A 21834-nucleotide genomic window follows, 5' to 3' on the forward strand; every position below is an offset into this window, starting at 1 on the left:
ATCCAAAAGACGCATTAGAGCCGACTGTCTGGTAGGTCTTATTTTCGGGAAACACGGTAATGTTTATCATCCTCCCTTTTTGTCTATAGAAATTCTATACCCGGGCCAGCCCGGTGGCTCAGGCAGTTGGAGCTCCATGCTCCTAACGCCACAGGCTGCCGGTTCAATACCCACATGGACCAGTGGGCTCTCAACCAGAAGGTTGCGGGTTCGACTCCTCAACTCCCGCAAGGGATGGTGGGCTCCGCCCCCTGCAACTAGACCTGGAGCTAAATGGCGCGCTCCACAACTAAGGTTGAAAGGACAACTTGACTCGGAAAAGTCCTAGAAGTACACACTGTCCCCAATAAAGTCCTGTTCTCCCTCCCCAATAAATAAATAAATAATAAAATAAAATAAACTACTCTTTAAAAAATATATGTATTAAAAAAAAGAAATTCTATACCAATTTTGGTATCCTTCCAGCAATTAATTAGATTAATAAAAACTTTTATTGGACTGGACATCTTATTTTTCCAACTTTCTTTCTAATTGTAGCTTTGAACTCTTTATGGTGACCTGATTATGCTTCCTTTTCGTTAGAGTCATTAAGAAAAAAAAATTACCTATCTAGATGTGATAACTGGCTAAAACCTATTAAAAGGTCAAGCTGAAGAGGAAAACGATACAGATATTCAGAAAATTATTTAAAAATTTTAAAGAAAGTTGGAATTAGTGTAATTCCACTCTATCCACTCATACAAATCTACTGCCCATCCAAAGGGAAAGAATTCTTCCACATCATGACACACCTGACACACTTAAGCAGACTTGGATTAAAGTAACTTTAATTCTACATACAACACGGTGATGCACCGTAACATTGGTCATACAAAGTCAGGTACAAAAGAATATATACTGTATGAGTACATTATATAAAGTTCAAAAACAGGCAAAACTAATCTATCATGTCAGAAGTCAGAGTAGTGGTGTCCTTGGGAGGGGAAGTAGTACCTGGAAAGACAGACTGGGAGCTCCGAGGGTACTGCAATATTCTAATTTGTGATCTGAGTTCTGATTATCCATGTATTCAGTTTGTCAAAATTCACAGAACTGTACACTTATGACAAGCATTCTTTTGGATCTAAGTTTTCTTCCAGAACATTTGAAAAATAATATTCACTGCTTTCTCACTGTACTATGTATTTTAACATGTAAAAAGAGAAGAGGGTCTGACGTCCCCAGTTTTCAAGAGCCTCAAAACTTATCCCAACCCTACAAATCCAACATAAATACTAAATTCTACATCCTTATTACTCCTCTCTCAGTAAAATATTTCATGCCTTTATTCATGCCCCATTCCCCTTGATTGAACCACATACTAATCAAAGTTGAAATAATGCCTCACTTGCATTTATTTTTTCCAGCTCTCCCTTCTCTCATCTCCTTTGCTTTAACTGACCCACATAAAGAGCACCTAATATTTACTTATTTTTATCTATGTGCCAAAACTGTGGTAAGTATTTTACAAACATTTCATTCACTCCTCAAATTAAGTGTTATCTCTAATAGAGATGAGAAAATATGCTCAGAAAAGGGAACTTGTCCAAAGTCGAAAACTTGTAAAAGGCAGGCTCAAGATTCAAATCCAGATCTGGCTCCAAAGCCCATATTCTTAGCTCTAGTGCTAAACTGTCTCTGTATCATGCAATTAGTATGTTATTAAATGTTACTTTGTCCATATTAGTCATGTTTTATCTATTTTATATAATTCTACTATCCAGATTGTGTACAAATACACCAACTTACCAAGTCATATCTCATCTACCTTGAACTATGCTAAAGTAATTACCTACTTGGAAAACAACTAGGATATAAAAATAAGCACTTCAAAAAAACGACAATAAAAATTCAAAGTATGCATCATCACCAATTTATTCACTACAGGTCATACATATTATTGACATAAAGCCACCTTAATTCCTTATAATGAAACCCATTCATCTTTATTTTCCGTATATATTAACAAGTTGTTATATAGTTTTCATTTTCTAGCACAGTAAAAGTAAAAAATAATTAAAAGACTGCTAAATATAGGAACAATAATTGCAATATGAAGTGATAGCTGAGAGCAGTGAAACAACACATAAGATTAAAAAGAGCAGTCCAATGTTACATAGGATAGTAATAAACACAATAATCGATATCATGACCCTAACCAAAGAGAAAAAGTTAAAATATAGTTGACATGTTCTTCAGAAAGGAGAGAAATATATCATAGTTCTAGAAATCATTTTACCCCAAATGTTTAAAATGTACATTTCAGAGCTCAGCCGGGAGGTAACTTGCTCCTTGAGGGCTCCAAATCAACAAAAAGTCCAATATACACAAAAAAAAGTACAATATACACAATACTTATTAGTTACTACTTATTCCAGCAACATGACTTATCTACTATTGTCCTTGTTTTTAGAAAGATTGCAAAGGACTGAAAGCAGAGGTTTTAAAGTAAAAAACAACGATGGGATCTGAATCCTACCTCCCTCTTACTGCCAATAGGACCTTGGGCTAGTTAGGCAGCCCCTGGGCCCTACCCTCCTCATCAGTTACACAGGGATATTAATAAATATGTCCTAGGTATGTAAGAAGATTCAATTAGGTAATTTAAGAAATGTTTTGTAACACAGCCCCCAACATATAACAAGGTTCTAAACATGGTAGCTGCTGGAATTTTTTGTAATCAAAGACCATGTCTTGGGGTGGCCATTTGCTCAGTTGGTTGGAGTGCGATGCTGGCAGCATGAAAGCGGCTGGTTTGATCCCCACATGGACTACTGTGAGCTGTGCCCTTCTTAAAAAAAAAAAAAAAGGACTATGTCTTAAACATCTAGCAACCAGAACAACGCTGGACACAGTAGTGGTACTCAATAATTACTTGATGACCAGCCTATGAAAGGAGAGGAAAAGGGTAAGAGTCTCTCTCTAGCAGCATATGGCAGTGCACAACCTGATTACACCTACTACTTTTTATTTGTAAATAATTATAAAAGAATGAAAGAATTGTTTCTAAAAAAGAAGATTTGTTTTGAATGAGAGTTCTAATAAAATAATTTCTGAAGTAGCTTCTAAATATGCTTAAAAATAGACCTAATACTTATATACACACATATTTCCCCCTAATCCACTCATATTCAAGTACCCCAGATAAACATTTAGTGGCAACGTAATTGTGTATTTTAAAAATAACTACACTTTTTCTCTGTGATACCTTTACAATATATAAACAATTATTGATGTAAGTGAAAAAATATTGCTAGGACTCAAAAGTAAAGTCTAAACTTTTTAAATAAGACAACTATTAGAAGAAATAATAAGATAGCAAAAGGCAACTGCAACAGTTTATCCAAATATCTTAATCTTCTCTTTTTCATTTCCTTTTAAAAATAACTAGCATCTTTTAAAATGTCTTCCATTTTGCTAAGTAAAAACAATAATATATATTTATGTATTCAAAACAATGTTGTAAAATGAATACACAATGCTAAATTCTCCCCTAACAAAGGAGAAAAAGGCTATTTTAAGGTTCTTATTAAAATATATAAAGTGATTTAAATATTTTAAGACTATGCTAATCTAAAATTTAACTCATTCAACTTATAAAATTCCATATTAAAAATTCTTATGACATATGAAATCTCATGACATAAAAATTAATACAACCTGCTTTGTACCAAGTTATGCCATTCAAAAATAACACTAGAAATTATAACCTAAGTAATAAAACCACAAGTCATTCTAAATAAACAAGGTAGGAAGTACCTATTTGTATTTAAATATTCCATTATCATGATTTTATACTAATACCACATGTGACAGATAGGATTGAAAACTTATCTACAACACATGTGCTAAATAATACATTCCACAATATTCCACTTGCCACCCGGTCACACACACAGAAATTGCCACATAGCTAAATGTTCCAGTTCACAGCTCACCTACCTCCAACCACTGGAGTCTTCTCACTCTTTCTGCAACTCTATCCCCCTCAGTTTCCTTTTTTCTTTTTTTTTCCTTGGGGGTAGAGGGTGGTGGTGACGGTGGAGTGGTTAAGGTTAGGGAGTGTATTATAGGAATTATGAGTAGAAAAAAATAGGGCAATTAAAAGCTTTAGTATATGAAGGATGAACAGTAAGCATGGAAATAATTAGCAATACTGTTTTAAGATGGGATTTCTCAAAGTATGAAACTACTGATAAAAATATATATGTGCACACATCTAAAAACAGTTAAATACACTTTTATCTGGCAAGCTGTTCCTTCTTCATCACTAAAAGTAAATTACTTGGCAATCTTCTTTGTTTACAGCTTCTGTGTCTCTTTACTCTTTATGTAAGAAACACATGAAACTACACTGGATTGTGAACAAAATTACTAAAATTCCTGCAAGTGGCAGTTCAACTCTCATTTTGCTGCTTTAATAGAGCAATAATTTCCCCAAACATTGTTTATCCATCACCCAAAAAACTAGAGGCCTGGGTAGGGTATCTAGATTTGGCAATGAAACATTCCATGTTTTTCAGGATAATCTTAATTTCAAATATTTCATATCACTGTCAGGCCACATGTTTGATTTTAGACATCAGAAAATATAGTCATTTCAGTGTTAAAAGTAACAAAAACATTAACCATCCCATTTATAGTCTCTATTTCCAAACTGCATACATCTATTATACAAATAAGTTTGATAACAAACTTACAGAGCCTTTTGAACATGCGGTATTAATGAAGGGCAGAGGAGACACATAACTACAAAACAATGGAAGAAAATCATTTATGCTTGGGTTTGGAATGCAGCCAAGCATTTATGTACTCATAATCAGAAGCACACAATTACTTCCAAATATGTCTAAAATCTCTCAGTCCAGTCCAGCATTGCCTTCAGAGGTCAGAAGAACCCTACCTTGAAATATAATCAATCCTCAGTAGTTAAGAGATTACAAAACACATCACCAACTTTTCCCTAACATTTTCTTCCAAAACTGAATATGCCAGGGATATGTTAGTTCACAAAAATAAGTTACGATTTTTTTTTTAAAACACTGATCCAGAGCTCTAGTCAAGTGCTACCTTAAGCGAAGATCTTACAGGTGTCAGCACTTCTATGAGGTCTTCCCTCTAGGGCATTCCGTACCTTTCTTGCATTTTTCCTGAATTCCTCCAGCTTTTGATTCCTTCATAAAGATAACTGGCAGGGGCTTCAAATAGTACTGTCTTATACTACGTCCTAATACAAGCATATCCCAACTACAGTATAAATTCCTTCCTGATTTATAATAACACTTACCAACCTGATTATATAATATAGTCATCAAAAAGATTCTGACTGACATTAACAAACCACTACAAATCCAAATTCTTAAACATATTGGGGTACAAAATGGTAAAATAACTAAAGGAGTCAGATTCTTTTAAATCTTGGTAATTAAGGTTAGAACTCTTCTGTATTTCTTAGTAGACTCAGTTGACTCCTTACACAGAATATGTCTGAAGCCTCAGTATATCCTCAGTTTTATTATATTTTATATAAAAGTCATCATTACCAGGTACACCGTTCAATTTATGCAATGTCGGGCTACATGGCGATTTAAGAAGAATTTTAAGAATGTATTTAGGTTTAAGTTCTCTTTCAATCCCTATGACTTTGGACATATGAATGTTATATTTAGCTGGTTTTACATAATTATTTTCAATTTAGTTTGGTATCTGTATAATTTTGTAAGTACACTCATCATAAAGATACAATTTTAAAATAGCTATTCAGCTTTAACCTAGCTAGCCACACTAACAAAATAATCACAGATAATACAAAACAATGGATGATCCAAAAAGCACAGTCAACTCTCAATTATTCATATGTGTATTACCTAATAAATGAAGTGAACCTGTTTACTTCCACTATTTAATAGTATTTGCTTAGGGAAAAGAAATGATGCTAATAATTCAAATACAAAATTTCAGATACATCAATTTATTGTAAGGGAGGAAAGAATACAAAATCTTCCCAAGGCACGTATAAATAATGCTATTTAGATTATATATTTAGCACTCTTCCACCATTACTCCCCTTTTTATGAAGTACAGGTAACTGAGAGTGGACTGTATTTAGCTTGGTGACTGGGGTACAGATACACAGGCATGCAAACCATTCACTCACCCCACCGAGCTTTTCCCAGCCCTATTGGCAGTGGCCTGAGACCTGGGAGGGGAGGAGGCAGCAAGTCACTGCAGATGATCACTCACAAGGAAATTGAGAGTTGACTATAATTTACATTTAAAGTGCTATGAAACACCATCACTCCTACACGTATTCATTACTGTTTATGGGAACACTTCTCACAGTGATTTAACTAGGCTATAAATGCTTTCTCTTTAACCTTTCAGTATCTCAGAAACAAGGTGATATCTGAGAATCAAAGACAGAAAGCGAAAGTGCTACAAATGTAATGCAGCATGCATTTTAGGACATGAAGTCCAGAGAGGTTAAACAGCAGCCCCAAATCATCCTCAGATTAAAGGAAGGATAGAACAGTTCTCCAGACTCCAACTTCAATGCTACAGTCTCACAATCCCTTCAACCCAAAACTGTCCTCCTGGCTTCAGAGATCACCATCTTACTAATTTTCTTCTCTTCTGTTGGCCCCTTTTTTCATACTGATTCCTCCACTACGCTATACACTCTCATCAGTTTATCCTCTAACACTCATATCATCAGCTATTTCTTCATTTACATTCTTCCCTCTCTCAATGCCCTATGCAGAGAACAATCAGATTACAAGTTCACAACTATTAAAACTTCCATTGCAGTATTTGCTGCTACCTCTTACACATCTCTGACAGAGTCATTGACTTAAACGCAAAACGCAGAGCTCATTATCATCCCTTCCAAAATGATTTCTCCAGTTCATGGCACCATCAGGAATGCAAACTTAAAATGCCCTTTTACTTCTGCTCTCCTCGATCCAGTTCTGTACTATTCCTTTTCCAGCCTCTCCATTTTTTTCATATACTAAATACATCAGTTATTATACGGTAGGTAATGGGGAAGAAGCTAAAGATGCAGTGAAGGAAAAAGAACTGAACAAAAAACTTTAAATACATGATAGTTAGAAAGAAATAGAGATGTGGAAGAGTAAAGGAGAAGCAATGAGATGACTAGGAAGAATTTCCAGAAGTGGCATGTAACCTAGACCTTAAGCGAGAATTTCCATAAGTAGTAATGCAAATGGAACTCTGGGCAGAGGAAAAAACCTATGAAAGGTCAAGTGAATAGAAACTACATGCCATGTGCAAGGAATAACAAACACTCACCTTTAACTAAAGCAAAGATTCTCAAGCAGGGCCATAACACAATCTCCAAGGGGAAAGATGAGGAAAGGGGAGGTGGTTCTTTAAGCAAGCACTCTCCCCAATCCCTCTGAGAAGTACTGTGTATAAAGAAGGGATGGAATGTGTTACATAAGTGAACTATGCAGAGAAACAGATAAAATGAGAATAGCATGATTAATATAGTACAGAAGAAAATTCTGAAATAAATCATGAAAGGCCTTCAATGCCAAGCTAAGGAATTTGGACTTTATTCAGTGAGCAAAAATGAGCCAGTACAGCATGAGTGTGAGACTGTATGTGTGTTTTGTTGTTTTATTTAGGGGAATGACAAGATCAGCTCTAGATTTCAGGAACATAATCTTGGCAATCGTACAGCAGAGGGATTGAAAACAGGTGAGAGAAAAGATTTTACTATCATCCAAATGAGATAATGAGGATGTGAACTAGACCAAACAATGAGAGTAGGAGAGATTGGATTCAGTCGGTATTTCAGAGGCAAATTGGAGGAACTTGGCCACTGAACAGAGGATGAGCAGCAGGTCTCTAGCTTGAGTAACAGAGGGTGGTGGTGGTACCTCGGAAGTGAGAAGCAGGTATGCTACGGGTGCAACACTTTACACGTCACCACTTTGACATGATTACCAGACACAGATGCTAACATGTTCTGCACGCTTAGAAGGAAGCGTCTAAATAAAAATGTAATTATCATAACCATCTCAATTCATGGATTTGTGAGGCCAAGAGTGAAAAGGCTGCTCAGGGAGGTAGCACCAGAAGTAGAGAGGAAAAGAAGACAAAAACAGAACCTCAGAGTTCATTTGCTTAAGGAGCTGGTAAACCAGCCAGTAAGAAAATCAGCAGCGTGAGAGGTAAAGAACCAGGAGACTATTTCACAGAAGTCAAACGAGGAAAGAGTTGCAAGAATAGCAATAGTAGCAGCAACAGTGCACGAGCTGCAGTTATTCACTCGCTAGCCCTGTGACCCTGGAAGAATTACTTACCTTCCAAGTTCAGTCCCTTGGAATTTCAAAGCCTATATCCTCAACTGTAAAATAGGGATAAGAGTACCTCAAAGAGCAGCTGAAGATTAAGTGAGAAAATATATTTTAGTGCCTAGAACAAAACTATTAATACTACTACTAATAGAATGAGGACTTAAAAATGCCAATTAATTTTGCATGAGGTTACCAGCGTTCTTTAAGAAACTATTTTCAGTACGGGGGAGAGTTGTGCTTGCAAAGCTACGAGTGTAGTGTTTAAAGGAAGAAAGCAGTGAAGATGAACTATTCTGTCTGTGGAGCCTATAGAAAAATACAGATTTTACAATCCTCGTCTTTACCTTTCCACATCTCCCACTATCAGCCCATGCCTAGTGTAGTATCTGATCCATATGGATACAACAAATGTTGCTGAACATGAGAAAAGTGAGCCAATAGGAAGGAAGACACGAAGAAGGAAGCAATATTTGCTTCTACAAAGAACTTTAGAGGATAAGTATTAGGAGCATAAAATTCCTTTTCAGCTTAGTCTTGGACAGGATCAGAGATTCTTTATTCTCTACCTCAGGGAAACAGAAGCTATGTATGGGTAAAATACAAAGAGAAGAAGACAAGCAAATTCACATTAGACAGCTTCTACCTTCTTAAGAAAGAAAATTCCCTGCAGAGTAGGATTCCCAAGTCAGTATGGAATCTGAAGAAAAAATTAGGTGCTTCCTCCATTCTGATATGCAACTTCATTTGTGCCCCTACATCCTAGCCTAGTTCCCCATCATCTCAGACTGTATCAGTAGCCTCCTAGGCAGCTCCTCTTCCTGCTGACTTTACCTCTCCACCTTTCCCAAGGTGTGCTATATTCTCTTGAGCCGATGTTTCCTTCCACTATGTCCATGATTATGAGACGTCAACCCCTCTGTAAAGCCTTCTCTGATCCTCTACCCACCAGTGAATCCTTCTCTGCTCAGGGCTACTTCTGGTCCTTGCACACTTTGATTACTCAATTTATTGTTCCATATTGCAATCACTTCTTTATGTCTGTTCCAGTAAACTTCTAAAATGGGAGTAACATCTTCCTCATCTTTATTCCTCCAGCACTCAATTCAGCATCTAGTATATAACAAGCATTCAGTCAATGTTTGCTTTGTCTAACAAGTGAGCAATTAAACAGCATGAGTTAATATCCTAACTAGAAGAAATCTGAAAACAAAAAGTTAGTGTTCAAGTCATTATTCAAAAAACCTTCCGACTTTTCTAACTATTAAACATCAACTAAGACAATCACTATTCTTAATTTTACTAATGGAAAAAAATATGTAACTCAATACTTTTATATTAACTCAAAAAATATGTAACTCAATAAATTATATTCTAATAGTTACATCTGAATATAAGTGTATACTGTGCTCAGAATTAACTTTGAATACAATAATTACATTATACTAGGAAGGGCTCACACAGGAAAAATACTGTGTCTTTTCAAGTTATGCTGTACCAGGAAGAGATGCACAACTGGATTGGTAAAAAATAGACTATCCTTGCAGTAGAAGCGGCTAAGGGAAGCATTTGGGTTTCAAAACAGATTTTGGATTGCAAAACAGAGAATGTATTTAATATCGATAGCAAGTATCAGGGACTTTCACAAATTAAACAGAGTCGTCAAAACAAAACCGAAAGCAACAATTACCAATAAGTGGACTACAACATCTACTGCAATGAAATTTCTAAACTAGATCAAAATTAATCCATCAACAATTTTTAATTGAAGCAGACTATGAATGAACCACAGCGCTAACACCACTACCAAAACCAAAGAACCTTAAAACTCTCCTGGGCCTCAAGACACTTGCAAGGCCAGCCAAGTTATTATTACTAGGAAATTTTCTGGAGTCAGGGAGAAAAATTCTAAGGTTCTATAAAATAAAATACCACCTTTTATCTTATGTTCACTAATACATTGCTCTTTGCTTAGACCTAATTTACTGTTAATCTCCCATTACTTTTTTACAATTGCTATATTCAACAACTCTACTTCCAACAAACTATATCCAATTTAATAGTATGTCTCAAAAAAATGAAATCTTTAATACCATAATTCTTTATTAACAAGTGTATAATATTCAAAACAATCATTTGAAATATTTTAAATGTGGTATAAATTATTTTGATTTCATAGTGTAGGAAGGCAACTAGCATTTTATTAACATCACTCACAGAGTATCAGGTCCTATGCTGAATACTTCCATTAAGCACTAGCTCACTTACTTTTCACATTCTTAATAATCTTTTGAAGTTCATTCTTGTTCTGTCCCTTTCTCTCCCCCCCCCCCTTTCTGAGATGAAGAAAGCAAGAGTTAAGCAAGGTCAAATAACTTGCCCCAAATCACCTAACTATTAAGTATCACAGCTGAATTACAACCCAGAACTATTTTACTTTACAATTTGTTCTTTTCCTAAAGGAATTACAATGACCATGACCTCCATTTTATAATGAACTTTGCTGGATACCTACACAATGAATTTCTCAAAGGTTGCATTAAAAAACATTAGGATGAGAGCAAACATTGCTTTACCATTAAAAAATATATATTATTTTTGGTTACCCAAACTTTATCTAAAACATACTGTAATCCAATCCACAAACAGCTGCCCTTCAGCTGCAACCCACACTGCCCCACAGTTCTCAAATTATTACTAAAGTTTAATTCCTCATGAACTTTTCTTCATGTTAGATCCACAAGCCTTCTTTTAACAATGAAATGTTTGTCAGAATAGCAATTTCTTCAACAATAGCATCACTATATAATGAATCTAACTCATATCACTTTATTTCTAAACTTCCTTAGCATTTAGGAATACAGTTCTCATATAACGTCTCACTCTTAGTTGTATATTGTTTTTGCAATCAGTTTCAATTGGTTGTGTGTATTTCATTCCAAACTGAAGTATATTTTGTCAGAGAAAGTAGAAATACCATTTTCTGCACTTTTTGTATTGCCTAGAAATGCCTAAGGACATAGATAGGTGTTTACTAAATGCTCAGGGAATACTGCATTTTAAATAATAAACATACAGAGTTATCTGGGTACTTGAGGAAAATTAGTAAACCAAAGGCATCACATCAAATTTGTACTGTACATAGCTCTTTCACAATCCAAAATTTTGACATCAACAAACTGTAACTTATTTCTAGCATCACATCCAAGCAGGTCTTTAATGAAGAAATTAGACTCAAGATCTATCTAATAAATGCTCTTTCACCTTCATCTAAAACATATATTCTCATATATAAATTAAATCACTAATAAACTACATTTGTTACAGAACTCAAATGCTAATTTTGGGCCTTGTGGGAATTCTGTTAGGAAATTTACTAGAAAATCTTTCCCCATATATTAATATATTTCATACACATTTCATGTTCATAACATGTGTGTTATATATAGTCAAGTTTCCAAACTATTACACAAAAGTCAAAAGCTTTACATCTTTCTACACTAATATTCAAACCCTATCTGCTGTAAAAAAGTTCCAGTTTATAGCATTAATGATCTAATTCGTTGCCATTTCTATACTTAAGGCTTATTGTATTTTAGAAATTCTTCTGCCAGTAAAAGGACCTACTTCGCCCAAAACTAAGGCCCTGAACTTTCAGAGAATAAACAACTGTTACAAAAATGTACTCTGGTAGCTAAAGGAAAACTAGCCTTTTAGTTTATTAAATAGTAATTTTACATTATGATATACAAATTACAGAACGCGCACTATGGTTTAAATACAAAGATGAGCCTCAACAATGAGCCTGCATCTAACACTGTAGATAGATAATAGTCAATATGTCAAATACAACATAGGTTAAAATTTTTTTAAAAAAATTTTATATAGAATATTTACAACCACTTTTTTAAAAACTGCCTAGTGTGTTTTTTGAGTCTCAAAAAGGAAACTGATTCTGTACAGTTGAACCAGGTTATATTCTGAGCTAAGGCTGGTGTGAAATATGACTTCTTCGGAATCAGTAGACCAAATCCTGTTTACCGTGGAAGAGAAAAGAAAAACCCCGTAACTCAACTACTACATCGTCAGAGACATATTGTCGAATAAACTCCAGTACGATGACTGAGAGGATATACTGGCCAGTAGCCGGATTAGATATTTAAAAATATAAGCGGCGTTTACCCATTTTCGAAGGTGTAAACAAACCCAGCGCCACTGCAGAAGGTAAACAATGAACCTGCAGCGAGGGTGAGGGGGCGGTCTTTGCCAACTACAATCCCAGCCGCCCGGGAAAGGGAAACAGGAGGGAAATACAGCGTAAATCAGATACTTAGCAGTATTCACCCGCTCTAGGTTTCACTACTGAGTTATCAATGCTACGGGTCCCCCAGGGCGGTGGGCAAAGAGACAACATTTCACGCAGTCAGCAAGAACCGAGCAGGTCCGGCTTCTGCTCTGGAGGACGGGGAAGGCAGGATGTGGTCGCTCTTCCCTCCGACATCCTCCGGCAACCTAAATAACAGCCTCTACCTCCCTCCGGCCGCCCCCAGGATTTGGTTGCACGAGCTCCGGGATAGGAGTAAAGCGTTTCCTTGGGGGTCCCCGGAATCCAGAGGGTCGCCGGCCGCGCCGTGTCCCGCTCGGTGTTCCCCGGCACCCACAGCACCCAGAGGCCCGGAGAAGAGCTCCGGGCGAGGGAAGCAGGCACTGGGAAGGGGGATGGGTCCTGGGAGGCGGCCCCGGGTAGGGCTCTGGCTCCCGCACCCCCACCGGTCCCGTGCGCAGCCCGCGCCTGTCCCCGGCCCCCAGACCCCGCTCCTTCCCAGCAGCGCGCCCTCGCCGGGGCCAGCGGCGCCCCGCGTTACCTCGGGTCAGATCCAGCGGGACGTTCTCCTCGCCGCTGTCATTCCGCCCTGCGCGAAATAGACACACAGACCCAATTAGGATTCGAGGGCAGGCCAGCGGCGGCAGACCTGGCTCCGGCCAGAGCCCCGCTTGCTCCCTCCGCCCAGGGCCAGGGGGAGGCAAGTGCCAGGGGTGGCGGGCGCCAAGCAGTGGGGATGAGGGCTGCAGCGAGCTTACCTCGTATTCGGAGATTCTTCAGCGAGCGGCCGCGGCCGATCGCCGCCATATTGACGGGTTTCAGTCACAACACCGGAAACCTCGCCCAATCGCGCGAGAACCCCTTCCCCTCCCCGCGCGCCTCACCCGCCCCCAGCAGCATCTCCCCCGCCCTTCCGCAGCGGCGGGCGGCGGGCGGTGGAGACTCCGCACCCCGCGCGCAGCGAGCTCCGTGCCGACTCGGTCTCGGTGGAGCTCGCGGTTGCGCGTCCTCGTTCGGGAACGAGAGGGCGCGCGGCGGCGCGCCTGACCCTCTGGGAGCACGTCTGCTGGGAGGGGACATTTCCCACGAGGGGAATCCCATTGATACGAGTTTACAGCTGGAGGATGCTTCCCCTCCAGCCGCCGCGGGAACCGTAGTCAAAACCGAAGCGAGCTGGGAGGAGGCCGGGATGTGGCCGGCTGACCACCTGCTGAAACCATCCTGCACGATTCTCATGCTTGCTTTCAAGCTCTGGGACAGACAGCCCCACGCCCCTTCCTAATACAGGAGTTAAAGTGATTTTTATAAAAAACGAAAACAAAACGCTGCGCACAGTTTTAACATAACTCAGTTCCCTTCCTAGAGTCCTTTTGCTCCCACCAAGTTAAGACGCACATAACAAAGTTTGTTTTCCACCCTCGTTCTCTGACCACCGAACTAAGCAGCCTCGCATTTGATCTTCAAAGCCACACTCGGCCGGTGTGCTACTAGTAAAAGTGGAAGTGGTCGGGTGGGGTTTTGTCTTGCTGGAATGCAGGGTGGTCGTCCCGGGCAGCGGATGGGATTGGTCCCGCGCGCGCACGGACGCCGGGAGGCTCGGGGAAGGGAAGTTTCCTCTCTGCCTGGAACGGAGCACGGGCTGCTGAGGGCTGTGTCCGGGTTTTCTGTCTGTGTATCTCCTACAAAAGTGGCTAATATAAATGTGGACAATTGCTAACTCTAGAGAGTTGAATTCTAGAAACTGCTTTAGCTGATTAATATATATACACCTCGCCCCTGACCCAGCAACTTTTTCTTAAACTAGATTAACTTTCAAGAGAGGGTGGGCGTTTTGTTGCCTCCTATTCCTCAACTCTTGTCTTTCTATTTCTCAACTCTTGTCTTTCTATTCCGTGAGACTGGAAGTTAATTGACACTGGAGAACTTGCCGTAACCACTTCTCTTTTCCCAGCTTCCTGTTAATGCAGTGTCCAGACAAATAAATGTTCAATATACGTATAATCAGTTAGTTGAGTAAATGCTCGGATTCCTTCTTTATTCCAAAGCTCTTGATGCTTTAAAAAAAAATTGGAGATACTAAAATTGGAAACACTTGACCCAAAGATTATGCAAATTATTGTAGCCATTAAAAATGACAATATAGGTCTAGCATACTTATAGGAGATAATGTTCATGATATTAAATCAAGCGAGAGATCACAAATTTCCCATTTCATAAATGTTTAAAATAATACAAAATTAAAAGTATACAGTACTTTATAAAATATTTTACATATCTGCGCACATAGAGAAAAGTCTGAAAAATATACATCAAAATGTTAACTGATTATTTTTCCCCTCAGTGGTGGAATTACATATATAGTTTTTGTTCTTGTTTACTTGTCTGTAATTTTAAAATATTCTCTGTTTGTATATTCCAGGTGCTTCCTGGGTCTGCAATCAGATGTCTCACGCTGATACTGCACTTAGATTCAAGGATACAATAGAATCAGAGTAATTTTAAAAAATATCTCCTGACATCACCAATACTAATTTCAGTAACAAATTTGCAACCTCTTTTCTAGCTTTTAAGCCTTTGTGCAAATGATTATAGTTACAGCCTAAGGGAGATATCACAAAACTTGAGGTCTGGCTAGGACATTAAAATTTTTGTATTTCATCTCTCCTTGCATCACATTTCACCATTTTAGAAAAGAAGAAGTCTATCAATGAAAAGTCTACCAGATTCTTACAATTGTTCCAATTCCAACCAACCCTTTTTATACTATTTTTCTTATCCCTGTCTATTCTAAATTAACTCCTTACTAATAAAATTTCATTTTCTTTTCTCTTTCAGTCTTTCATGAAAGTTGAGAACAATTGACCCACTTTTAAATTAGGTACATGAGAGCCTGAATCCAGTAGCCTTTCTTCTTTATAACTGTATGTTCATATTTAAAGATCATTATTCAATTAATCCATCTCTTCCAGAAGTAAGAAATCATCTTTCTCCAATCTTACAATGAAACTACTTTTTCCTCTGTTACGTCTCAGTCATTTGAGTAGCTGTGTTCTCCACATTTGCTCTTAAGGTGAATGGCATTTCTGGTAAAAAGAACAAGTTCTTAGTGTTTGCAAATAACACTCAACTAGGAAGCAGGAGTTTAGGTAAATTTTAGTAAGGAATACATTTCACAATGTTGTGTTTGCTTTTCAAACAACAGCACTACGTTATTGATCCTAGTCAGCTTATTTGTTAAAATCTCTAACTTATTTTCCATACTAGCCAATTGCTAGCCACTCCTCTTTTTGAAACTTGTTTTTCTTCCTTATTTTAGCCCACCCCAAGTCTTACTCATTGTGTTTACTTATTACTACTTCTCCAATTTTCCGGGTCATTTTGATTCTAATCTGGTCACTGAGAATGTGACTTCCTCTTCTTAGTTTTCATTTCCTAACTAGGTTGCATTTGCTGTGTGAATGAATGTTTTTTTTTCTTCTCATAGTATTAGTCATTGATAAAAAAGGTTATATGAGATTGGGTCCAGGACCACACCTCTAAGAGATAACTGCTGGATCCTGAAGATGTAATGTCTCCATTGATAGTCACTCTGTGGGTTCTTTTTTCTAACCTATTATACACAGTTAATAATTCTAGTTTTTAAACCAAATTTTATCAGTTTCAGATGCAGTGGTAACGTTAAACAAACTCTTGCAAAAATTTATTTCTCTTTATCTATCTGCCTTCTTATATAGGCCATGTGAAGATAAAGCAAGTCGAAAACCACAATATTTGGTCAGTCTCTTTTCTGGTAGTTTCTCTTTATAGTTAAATCAGACATTTAACATCTAGATAAAGGCCATTAAAATGACAGGCAATGGGCTAAATTCAACAAATGTTATAATCCTGCACAGGGCTGATAATAAAGATTCAGCTTTGGTCACAGCAGGAAGTAGCCTTTTAGTATTGTTCCTGTAAATTTTAATCTCTCTCACAAAAGTCTCCTTTAAATTTCATTTTTAACAAATCTGTAAGGTATAAAGGCCCTCTATGAACACAATTTTAAATGAAGAATAAGCCTATGTTTGTAAAAAAGAAGGTACATATATTCATAAAAATCTAGAAGGGCATGCATTAAAATTTCAATGCTGATTATCTCTGGTTGGTAGAATTTCGAGTGATTTTTTTAACTTTTTTTCTCATTTTAATTGTTCTAAAACAAAATTTTACTTGTGCATTTTTTAAGGAAACTATTTTAGAGAAATTTTGTTGGTGATCCTAAACAACCATTATATATATTTGATTATAATAATGTGTTAAGTAATGGACCTATCAAAATTGTGCATGTCTTCATTTAAAAAAATTGTCCACATACTCCAATACATGTATATTTACTTTTTTTATTAAATAAAACATAAAGATGAAATAAAAATAGTTAAAAGTAATTTTTAATGTTATGTTACTATGGCACAAATAAAAGCAATGGGCTGAATATATTTCATTACTTTTTGAATTTCTTGTTAAAAATATTGTGATACAACAACTCAAAAGTCTAATTCTAAGAAAGGTTTATTTACATGTTGGGATTTAGTAGCTGAAACCTCACAAAATACAAATTAAAAATGGAAGAACTACTCTAATGGCTGCAGTTTCTAAATCATAACACTCATTTTTCAATTCCATTCCTTAGTTATACAAAGGTTTTTTATGTAATTTGGCTAATAAATATCTCTCTTAATGTTAACCTGTTTTCAAAGCCAACTGGAAGGCATAAAATTTAAACATTTTTAGCAAATGGTTTTAAAACTCTTTGTCTAAAGATTTTAAGCAGTTAAAAAACACTGTTTTCAAGATTTTTAAGTTTGTAAATATTACAAAGGTGACACATTTATATTTTTAATTGTCTTCACACACACAAAAATCACAAAACTGTGGAAATGTTTTCAAATATCTAAATGCTCTCTTTGTAGCACAAGTTTCTTTTGATGAGTAATAACTTAGTTATTGTTTTCACATTACTTTGAAGGGAAAGATTAGATTTAATTTTTTTAAAAATCTGATAGATAACATGCTACTGTAAGCCACCAGTCATCATGAAAACAAAGTTTGCTACTCAATAAGTATCAAACATTTGCATGGTACAAAAGATTTTCATAGTCACTCTCCTTCTCTTTCCCAAGTATGTGAAAATTAAACTGTGTTTTAAAGGTCTTTATTATATGAAACTATCACACGTGGTACTACCTCTGTTCTTCTGTGAATCCCTAATATTTAAATTTCGTTTAGAGCAACTGCTTGTTGATTTTTAATAAAACATTACTTTTATTAAGGAAGCTGTTCACTTATAACAATACACATTCTTTGATGCATCCTTACTTTGGTGGCACAGAAAAAAAGTAGTTATTTGTGTATTTCATTACTGAACAGAATTTAGCTAATACCATAAGCTCAGACAACTAAAGAAACATCTATGCTTCCATCTAACTGGTCAGCAAAGCTTCTGTAATGTCCATTTGTTCAAATACCTTTTACTTCAAATCTTCAGCTTTTTTCCCCTTCTTTTCCTGTTTCCATCATGGTTGAAAAATGTGACTGCATTTTAGTTTTGTCAACAAATTATTTTCTTTGATAGTTCTTTTCAGCCACTTTAAAAAATAATAGTAATAAATGCCACCATATTCCCCACAGATATTTACCTTTTTGTCTGTTACTAAAAAGAAGTCGTTCTTTTTGCAAAGTAAGGATTCAATACTTCATGACTTCTAACATCACTGAAAAAAATACAAAACAATTGCCTTCATATTCTGAATACTTATTTTTTAAATATTTTGCTAATCAGCTAACATCTCAATGAATGATATACATATAGAGTTAAAAAATAGTAAAGGATAATGTACGTGAATTCATATTTCATATAATTTTAATTTCAGTTTTAAAAACTTTGGCTGACTTTGTGACGTGATTAAATTACTGTTGCTTTTTTTCTTGTAATGTTGATAAAATGCTAACTAATATCAGAAGTAGAAGTATCTGATCTTTCATATTTTAAAATCCTGTGCATGTGCTTTCATTATTTATATTACATACATGCAGTTTTTTTGCAGATTCTTTTTTAAGCCATGAGTCCATTTTGTGAAGGATACTTTACACTCCTTATATCCATTTTCCTGGGCATAATATATAGCCATGTACCCAAGTGGAAAGAACACCTGAGGCAGTTTTGTGAACTCCTCTGAATGGCAGGACTCCCAATCCTTCCTCAGGATACCTTATATTACTCATGCCTGTTTAACTTACTGACCAAATGACAGCTCCATTGTTAATCTATAGAATAAAACATGAATAGTTTAATTTTTTCTTTCTTTTTCCTTTTTTTTTTTTTTTTTTTTGGTTAAGAAAAAAACATCAAAAACCCCATAAAAAAACATACAAACAAAACAGTACTAAAATTAGAGTGAGCAAATAGAAACTGGAAAAGAAAACCTAGATAGAGGACAAATGCCAATAGCATACCCCAGATCTGAGGACTAAGCCACTGCCAGAAGGTAGAAAAGCAGAACATGAGGCTTCTACATTAAGCCCAGCATCCTAGAAGCGGACCAAATGGACCCAGGTTGGTAGCGACCCCTGGCTTCTAGTAGTAGCAATTACAAATCCTTTCTGGAGGAGAGTGTTCACTCTGTCAGCTCCTGGAGTCTTCACAAATTAAGATGGAATGACTAAGAGCTCACGTGTTCAAAGACCATCAAACTCGTAAGAAAAAGTCACCTTAAGTAATAATAAGTAGAAAAAAATAGAATTATATTCCATGGACTCCAGATATTGATGATAGAAAACAGAATATAAAGGAGCTATATATAAAATGATGTTTTTAAATGAAGGATTTCTGATTTCACCCATGATGGAGAATGGGAATTGGATTTACTTTCCCACAATAAACAATTATTAACCTAGAAAAAAATTATTAAAAACTTTTTAGGCTTTGGACAATAGATAGTGTGGCACTGTGACCTTGAAATAAAAGAAACAAACAAGATGAGCTCCACATTCTTTCTAGCTTTTACCTGGGGACATCTTTCAAAATACAACATAAGCTGTGAAAACCAAACAGATAACATCAGTCTAACTAGATAAAGGAAAGAAAGCTTAAATTCAGAGATAAAAAGGCAATTGAAATTTGAGGGCCAAAATATTAGAGACGAGGGAGCTGTACAGAGCAGGAGCTCCAGAAATCTGTACATGGATCCTCTTGATTATTTAGCTGAATTTTTAAGCTGTATGACCATAGGGTGAGACTCTCTGAGGCCTGGCAGAGAACAGCTCCTGGAGGCTGTGAACCGAATAGAGATTCCAGGACTTGCAGATTTCTAAAAGACATTAGAGTTCCAACCAGCAAGCAGAGAGACTTTGGTGAACACTCTGAGCATTCAGTTATGACTCCAAAAAGGCTATAATTTAGGGAAAGTGTTGCATGGAGATCCTATAAAGGTCAAAACTTAGAGGTAAAGCTGTACTAGCTCTAAAATAAAGGGTACTATAGACACATCCGAATAAAACCTAAAACCAAGTCTCAACAGGATCAAGCTAATCTGCCAATAAATTAATAAAGGAATAGGGACAAAAATGCACAAAACTCATTAAAAAGTAAACAATATCCCAAATCTGAAATACAGTGTTTAAAATGTCCATCATGTAATAAAAAAATTATTAAATGTGAAAAATCAGGAAAATGTGATTCATTGTCATGACAAAAAATAATCAATGGAAACAGACCCAGAGATAACACAGCCATTGAAATTAGCATAATTTTATAAACATGGCTAAAGATTTTAAAGAAACATTGGACACAATGAGTAAACAGACAGAGATTCTAACTAGAGAAATGCATACTGTAAAAAAGAATCAAGTGAAAATTCTAGAAATGAAAAATACAATATCAAAAATATCAGAATTCACCAGATAACATATTGGACATTAAAAACGAAAAGGATTAGTGAATTTGAAAATAGCCCAATAGAAAAAAATAAAGAAGAAAAAGACTAGAAAGGAAAGAAAGAAAGAACCTAAGTCACCCATATTTAAAAAGTCAAATAATTTGACATATGTGTAATTGGAGTCCCAAGAAAAGTGGAGAGAGAGATTAGGGCAGAAAAATATTTGAAGAAATACAGTCATGTGCTGCATAAGACATTTTGGTCAATGACAGACAGCGTATATAATGGTGGTTCCCAAGATTATAAAGAGCTGAAAAATTCCTATTATCTGGGAACATCATAGCCATTGTGATATCGTAGCACAACACATTGTGTTTATGGTGATGTGAATAATAAATCTACTATACTGCCAGATGTGTAAAAGCTTAGAACGTACAATTATGTACAGTATGTAATACTTTATTATAAATGCCTGCTACTGGCTTATGTATTTACTATATTATACTTTTTATATTTATTTTAGAGTGGTCTCTTTTTACTTATAAAAAATATTTTGCTGTAAAATAGTATGTCGTGTTACACTGGCAGCATCCTCATACATCTTGTGTTTACTGTGTCTCTTGATTGTATCATTTTCTCTTATGTTTGATTTAATCTCATGTTTTACACAGTTACAATAACATGCTATACAAGCCTTGTAGCCTGTGAGCAATAGGCTATACAATATAACCCAGGTATGTAATAGGCTATACCATTTAGGTTTGTGTAAGTACACTCTACAATGTTTGCACAATGATGAAATCATCTAACAATGCATTTCTCAGAATGTATCCTCATCATTAAGCAGTGCATGATTGTAATGGATGGAATCTTTCAAATTTGACAATAATTATTAAGATCAGATCCAAAAAGCTGAGCAAATCACTAGCAAGATAAACACGAAGATAATAATCTCCAGGCATATAATAATCAAATTACCAAATGTCAAAGGTAAAGAGAAAAAAGCTACAGTATTAGGAGAGGAGAGCAAAAGGCAAATTAACTACAGGCAACAACAATAAGAATCACTGAAGACTTCTAGTCAGAAACAATACAAGCCAAAATTCAATTAAATAGCATCTTTAAAATAAAAAAGGAAAGAAATGTGTATAATCTAGAATATGTAGTAAAATCAATTTTCAAAAATGAAAGTGAAATAAAGACATTGTCAGATTTAAAAAACTTGAATGAATTTGTC

At 36.2% G+C, this 21834-nt stretch overlaps 1 protein-coding gene across 3 annotated transcripts in view; it reads right to left on the reverse strand.

The window, feature by feature from the left end:
- The window catches only part of RICTOR (RPTOR independent companion of MTOR complex 2), a 104461-nt gene extending 90907 nt beyond the window's left edge, over positions 1 to 13554 (reverse strand). For 2 of the 3 annotated variants that reach the window (XM_074328978.2, XM_019737219.3), the window contains exons 1-2: positions 13443 to 13554; positions 13226 to 13273 (exon numbers count right to left, since the gene is read on the reverse strand). In XM_074328978.2, the coding sequence (XP_074185079.2) occupies positions 13226 to 13273; positions 13443 to 13491 (97 nt within the window). In that variant the 5' untranslated portion in view covers positions 13492 to 13554. The remainder of the gene's footprint in view (positions 1 to 13225; positions 13274 to 13442) is intronic. The other variant, XM_019737220.3, reaches the window with a different exon arrangement.
- Between the last annotated feature and the right edge of the window lie 8280 nt (positions 13555 to 21834).

Source organism: Rhinolophus sinicus, chromosome 3, assembly GCF_057876585.1.
Source record: "Rhinolophus sinicus isolate RSI-liver-muscle chromosome 3, RSI-T2T, whole genome shotgun sequence".
Classification (NCBI taxonomy): Eukaryota; Metazoa; Chordata; class Mammalia; order Chiroptera; family Rhinolophidae; genus Rhinolophus; species Rhinolophus sinicus.